The following is a 6,198-nucleotide window of genomic DNA, read 5'->3' as shown; positions in this document are numbered from 1 at the left end:
CGTATAAAACCAGGACATGGCTTAAATTATTCCACTTGTGCATATTTAAGAATAAACAGCAAATTAGCTGAAATTTCGGTTGGCGAGGCAGAAAAGAGGGCGAGCAAGATGCAATTTTGATACCTACCGCGGGCCCTATTCCTGGGCATCACTCTGCTCCCGAGTGGTGTAGGGAGGGGGTGTCGAAGGGGGGGATGAAGTCATCATTGGGGGGGCGGGGTGGGTGGCAGGGGAGAGCTCCTCCATTCGAGGTTTCTCACCCATTCTCTTTCAACTGGCGGCCAACTTTCTGCACTGCCACCAGCCTGGCACAGGTACCAGAAGAGCTGTCGTTCCAGGAGCCTGGTGGCAGTAAGGTTGAACACCCCTGTTCCCCTGCCTGGTGCCCCCAGCGCCCCTCCTAAACCCTTCCATGGAGCAGAACTCATCATCAGCTGTTTCACAACTTAAATCAGCGGGGCCTTGGTCCTACACCATGCCAAGCCAAACCGCGCAGATCCAAGCTGTGGATTTAGTTAGAGAACAGGCAGTCAGAAAGTGTCATGTGCTAGTCATCCCTACTGTTAATTAGTCTGCAGGCCAAATCCCATGGAGATCTTTAAGACTAGACTACTCACATTTGCTTGGTGACGGAGCTTTGCTGTTTTACATCCTATCAGCTAACACTGCAGTACAATCACCCCCATAAGGAGTTTTAAGGCATAAAGGAACATATGTAAGCAATGACTATCTGTCCTCAGGGTGAGTGATAACAGTGAACACTGCATTCACTGCGGCTTCTGATACCACCACGTCACACGTGGGGGCCGACCCCCTCCCGTGGCCAGTCGCAGGTCCACCATGTCACCCCACCACATGTGGGCGCCACCCTGCTCAAATAAACATGGTGTCTCACGTTTTTCCTTTCAGCCGAAGCGTCTGTTGAACCTGCAGATGACAAACTCCTTCAGCCATTGATTCACCTCCTCAAATACAATCTTCTAATGACTACAGAGCAAAACACATATTTACCATCACATGCATTCACCAGCAGACACGTCAGGGGTTCTTTACACGTCCATCCCAACTTGACTTCTCCTTCATTTTCTGCCGCAATAAATGTGTTTCATAATGTCCTCCAACAGGGGCAGATGAAATTTTGTTAGCGCGCGACAGCCAGACGTATTACAGCGTTCTCCACGTGGCCGTGCTCATATTAATTAAATCTGAAACAGAGGAGGCAGCGTTTGACGTATTATGCTAATAATTTTCTCTGTCATTATTAGATCGGCGTCATCATTTTGGCCACATCGTTCCTGTGAAATGGATGCCCCCCTCGCTGCAACCTTATCTTCACCACAGCGTAACCACAACTCACTGCAGATTGCCTAACATCTCAACACTAATGTCTCCCAAACACATCCCGGGCATCGACCTGATTTTCCGAAGGCAGAGCACTGAGTTAATGCAATGTAAACAGTGCGACATGTAGACACATCAGGACCGCGGGCGACGCCAGTGCCGTTAGCACCCAGATGCAATTTCCTCCACTCGCCTCCTAGTGTTTGCTTCGCACAGAAACGGTGTCTTGTCACTGTCCCCATCTGAAATGACGGCTGGCCCTTCCCCACCCGGCACGAGCGCAGAGCAGCTGCAGAGTGTGGGCAGACAGGAAGATGGCGGTACGGGGGATCGCGGTGCTTTGCTCTCCGACTAGCTGCCCGCAGACGCCACACCGCTGCGCCCCCCGCAGGCCACCTGTGTAGATGCCGCTCGCAAATTGGGCCTCTGATCTCGAGGCAGGATGCTTTCGTCTGGAATAAATGAGGGACTTGTTTTATTTTTTCCCGTCTGGAGAAGCGGTAAGCCCCGAGAGGAGAGCTCCCTCACTAAACAGGCGGCACGCCATCCATCCATGGGACGGCGCTTCCCCACGCAGCCAATGGGCCGGGGGGGGGACTCTCCATCACGCCGCGGCCCATTAGGCACCCTCGGCCGCTCCGTTTCGAGGGGCTCGTGTTAAGGCTGGCTCTCGTCGCTCTGTCTCCACCGCCGCCGAATGCTCCCTTAATGCTCACAGACTCCTTTTCTTGTCGCCCATCCCCTTCCAGAAGAGAAATGACTTTTTTCTCTTTCTTCTCTCACCCCTTTTTTGCATATCAGACGTTACTGGAATTTCAACATGACGTCTGTGCATTCACCCGGGCCGGCTTATGTTCGGATGAATGCAGATCATTGCCTTAAATTCACAATGTTTGATACATTTAAATTCTTAATAGGAACGATTATGAATTCCGGGAGAATCGGGCTCTGTTTGAATAGTCGGAGCGGTAGGCCAGTTCCCATGCCGGCAGAGAACAGAGAAGATCAGGCGTCATTGTCAGTGCTGACAGGATTAAGCCGACTTGAAAAGCTGATCAAAACCCAGGGAGGTTCCACCGACCCAAGGCCCGGGTGGCGGATCAGGCACTCCAACGGCGTCGTGACATTGATGAGGGCGAGTCAGAGAGGCCTCCCTACCCATCGACCAGCCCCGCTGCCCTCGTACACAGCCATGAATTTTGTCAAGCCACCCCCCCCATGTGTCGGGATGTTGAGCGTGGTGATGGGGGAAGGGGGATAAGGACAAAGGGACTCCCCCCAGAGCAGCAAGCTGCGGGACGGCGCGGAGCTAAATACAGCCTATCGCGTTCCTGGCTTTCACTGCTCCACACTTAGCAAAGTTCAAACCGCTGCTGCCACTGAGAAAGAAAGACAGCCCTGTGTACATGCCATGGGATTATGCCGTCGCTCTTCCGGTGCAATTTTTAAAGCAAACCTTTGGGGACGTAATAGACACCCAAGAACTTGTTTCACTGGCGCTTAACATGTCGGGGCTAAACCCGGAAAGACCCAACGCTTTACGTGCCGGAAGGAACACCTCCCAGCACAGGAGGACGTTATGGGCTTCTGTACGGCACTGAGTTACGACTGACGGCACTCTGGGGATATAGTATCACTCTTGCCTCTTTAGATTTGTCACCTGCGCACGGTGAGCCGGTGAGAAATGCGACCTTGCGATGCAAAGCAAGGTGCTTGGAGGAATAAGAAGGGAAAAATAGCAGAGTGCAGAGCTGCAGGGTGAGGGCATCGCATCCAACTGAGCTGCCGCGAGCATCGCCACGGCGATAGGCAGCAACTCTGCCGCCATCCGCCATCTCGGTACCGAGGAGGTCCCACCGACGGAACCTCAAACTGGGTGGCGGGGGCGAGGAGGGACCCCTTGATCTCCCCACCGATGCAAACTGCACAGATGCATTAGGGAGCGTGCACAGATCCGCTTTAGCGCGTTTAATCTCACGTGCGCTAGGTATCCATTAACTGACGCGTATCGCATAGAAGGATTAACAAGAAGAACGAAGTGACTTAATAAAGTGCCTTTTCAAGCTGCTTTTGCCAGTGTTCGCGGTTCGCTGTTCCCGGCGGCACGGTCGCGAGCCAAGCTACAGCCGCGGCGGAGTTTAAAGGAGGAAGGAACAGAAAAAAATAACATGTGAAAGGGGGTGTGCGTATCAGGAGTCAAGGTACACCGAAACAGGCAGTGACAGCTGTGGCAGCCTGGACCGAAATAAGTGTGCTCTCCTGCTTATTTGTGCTGTATTATCAGTGCTCTCCAGACGCGCGCAATCACACTGGATGTGTTGTGTAAGAATGTCAGAGGAAGCTGAAAACACACAGAGTTTACGGCTTTTATGTTTTAAAAATATATTTTCTTGTTTGGCTGACACCCCCAACCCGGAGTGATTCACAGAGCTCACGGCTACTTACTTTGCCGGTTTAAGCAGCCAAATGTTAACTAAAACAAATCAGGCTAGACAGGAGTACTCCAGCCGTGACCCCCCCCCCCCCCCTCCCCCAGCAGCCGGGCCGGGGTGACAGCACAACCTTGACGATGTCGGCCGTCTCTTCAATATTTTTGCCGCTACCACCGATAACTGAATTTCTGACGAGCGCTACCCAAACGGCCCGATTGTTACGCGAGGACGCGTGAATCTGCCCAGCAATCAGGACAACATTCACCAAAGGAACCCTAAAAATGACATGTGGCCCTCGTCCCACCTTATTACACCCTCCCCCATCCGTCCATGCATAACGGCTCGCACACATGCCAACGTTGAGTGCGTCTCTGGCGGGAAGGCGGGAATCCCGAGAGGAGCCGGGGGACACGGGGCCGCTGAGGGACCACAGTGCGCTGCTTTCCTCATCTTCCACATTGTTATTGTTCTGTCGTTCGGCAGACTCTTCCCGGAGCTGGCACTGTGGTTTACATGGCAGGAGGCCTGGAGACACAAGATGTGAAAACCAAGATGGAAAGCAGTTGGTTCGCAGTGTCGGGGGCTGGCTCGCAGCTATTCCAAAGCTTAGAAGACGGTTAATTTAGCCCCCGTTCAGCTTGAAAACGCAACAGAGGCAAACATGCAATGACTAATAACAAATACAACCTGGCATACTGGGGGAGGAGTTTAGGATGTCACTAGATTTCCGAATATGGTTATAAATTGATTTCCCCCCCCCCCCCACACCCCCACCCAAATGGTTCAAAGCTAACTGTTACCATGGACACAGTTCTCAAAGTTGTTACAGGAATGATGTCTATTATTGGTTAACTTTGGGAAGTTTTCTTCAAGAGGTTCATGATGCAAGAAATTCACATTCACTTAGCCACAGAAACTAGTCTCACAAAGTTAGGGCTTTAGAAAGTTCCCATTGAGCATAATAGATATTTTATTTTTCGAAACTGAAGGTAAATGAGTCTAAGTTTACACTTGTACACAGGATATTTTCTAAGAAATAATTCTTTAAGAAACCAGTCTTGCCTATACAGATTCTACTTGCGAATGAGTTACGTTCCAAACAGCTGTTCGTAACTTGAAATGTTCGCAAGTCGTTATTCAACATCATTTTAAGGGTATACGCAAGTACAAACAACTAGGATGCTGGGAGTACGCACGCTACGCTGCTGCGCGGCGGGAGTAGCGGCCAGAAGTCGTACTGGGCGGAATTGGCGTGCAGAATGAAAGAATTGATGTTGCCAGACAGGAAACGGGAGCTCAACGAACACAAACCGGACTTAAAGTCCTCTTTGTTCGTATATCTTAAAGTTCGTAAGTAGAGGAGCGTCTGTACATTTAAACCATACATATTAAACACATGCCTTTTTGGACGTATAAATACACTCACTGGCCCAGCTGGGCGGGGCATGCCGGTGTCTGATTGGCAGGATCGTCTCACACCTCTGGAGACCAGCGTTTGAGTCACTGCCTGTTCTCCCAGTGTGGAAGTAGGGTTTTCTCCAGTTTTCACAAGGCATTGCCAGGTAGTGAACATGTGCGCACCATCCTGGGTTGTTCCCTGCTTTGTGTCCATAGTTTTCTGCACAGGAGACGTGGGTATATAAAATGGGTGGATGGATAAGCCCTGACCCTGACTCACTAGTTTCTGGCAGTAGGTTTAGGCAGAAACCCATCAGAATCATATCCAACTATCCATCCAGGATCCCACTTGCTATCTATACCTTACCCAGGCGGTGCAACATGGCCCTGACGGGACCTGGGGAGCCTGATCTAAATAATGAACCTCTGAATCAAACGCAGGGAAAACTACAAAAAAAAAATTAAAAAAAGAAAGCAATACCTCAGCCTGAGCGTATATATGCGATTTGCCGTGCTCGACCGCTATTTTTTAGGTGATACTTATTGTGTGAAAAGCTGGTAAGTGCTAATATCAGCACGTAATAACATTTCAGATGCTTATAATAACGGTAATATCACTGCACGGACCCAGAGACATTCGAATTTCTTATTATTTTGGTGCTCAAATGTTCCAGGAGTTATAATGCTCACTTGTTAAGTCACAGGTAAACAGGAGACAGCACCATATTAGGTTTTCCTTTATCTTGTGCTTCTTGTTGATTTATGCCCAGTAATTGCGAGCAGCTTTACAGCACCGTTAATATCGGTGCATAGAGAGCAACATCCACGTATTAAAACTCCGAAGCACGATCGTATCCAGCACCGAGCAAGTGCGAAATAAATATATAAAAATAAACAAATAAAAAATCTGGACTAAAATAACAGTATACAAAATATAAAAAATGGAAATGTAATAAAAGAACTGCAATAAGAAGGCAACAGCGTGCAGTGCTCACAAACAAGGGGACGGCGGCACGCAGTCACGCGC

At 50.0% G+C, this 6,198-nt stretch overlaps 1 protein-coding gene across 1 annotated transcript; it reads right to left on the bottom strand.

Annotated features, from left to right (window-relative positions):
- Nucleotides 1-410: 410 nt before the first annotated feature.
- Nucleotides 411-5,854, bottom strand: LOC125750717 (uncharacterized). Its single transcript, XM_049028926.1, has 3 exons — nt 5,200-5,854; nt 4,078-4,298; nt 411-1,793 (listed from the first exon to the last, which is right to left on the bottom strand). Exons 1-3 carry the CDS (start codon nt 5,492-5,494, stop codon nt 1,368-1,370), a joined length of 942 nt encoding a protein of 313 aa, XP_048884883.1. The 5' UTR covers nt 5,495-5,854; the 3' UTR covers nt 411-1,367.
- Nucleotides 5,855-6,198: the final 344 nt, after the last annotated feature.

The sequence above is a fragment of the Brienomyrus brachyistius genome, chromosome 10 (assembly GCF_023856365.1).
Source record: "Brienomyrus brachyistius isolate T26 chromosome 10, BBRACH_0.4, whole genome shotgun sequence".
NCBI lineage: Eukaryota > Metazoa > Chordata > Actinopteri > Osteoglossiformes > Mormyridae > Brienomyrus > Brienomyrus brachyistius.
This window is presented reverse-complemented; position numbering and strand designations above follow the sequence as displayed.

Excerpts from the sequence above, each read along its gene's own strand:
- LOC125750717 (XM_049028926.1), bottom strand. The coding sequence starts at position 5,494 with ATGATTCTGATGGGTTTCTGCCTAAACCTACTGCCAGAAACTAGTGAG. Across the intron at positions 4,299-5,199 it reads TGCCCCGCCCAGCTGGGCCA|GCCTCCTGCCATGTAAACCA; the intron begins GTGAGTGTATTT and ends TTGTGTCTCCAG. Across the intron at positions 1,794-4,077 it reads ATGGGGGAGGGTGTAATAAG|ACGAAAGCATCCTGCCTCGA; the intron begins GTGGGACGAGGG and ends CATTTATTCCAG.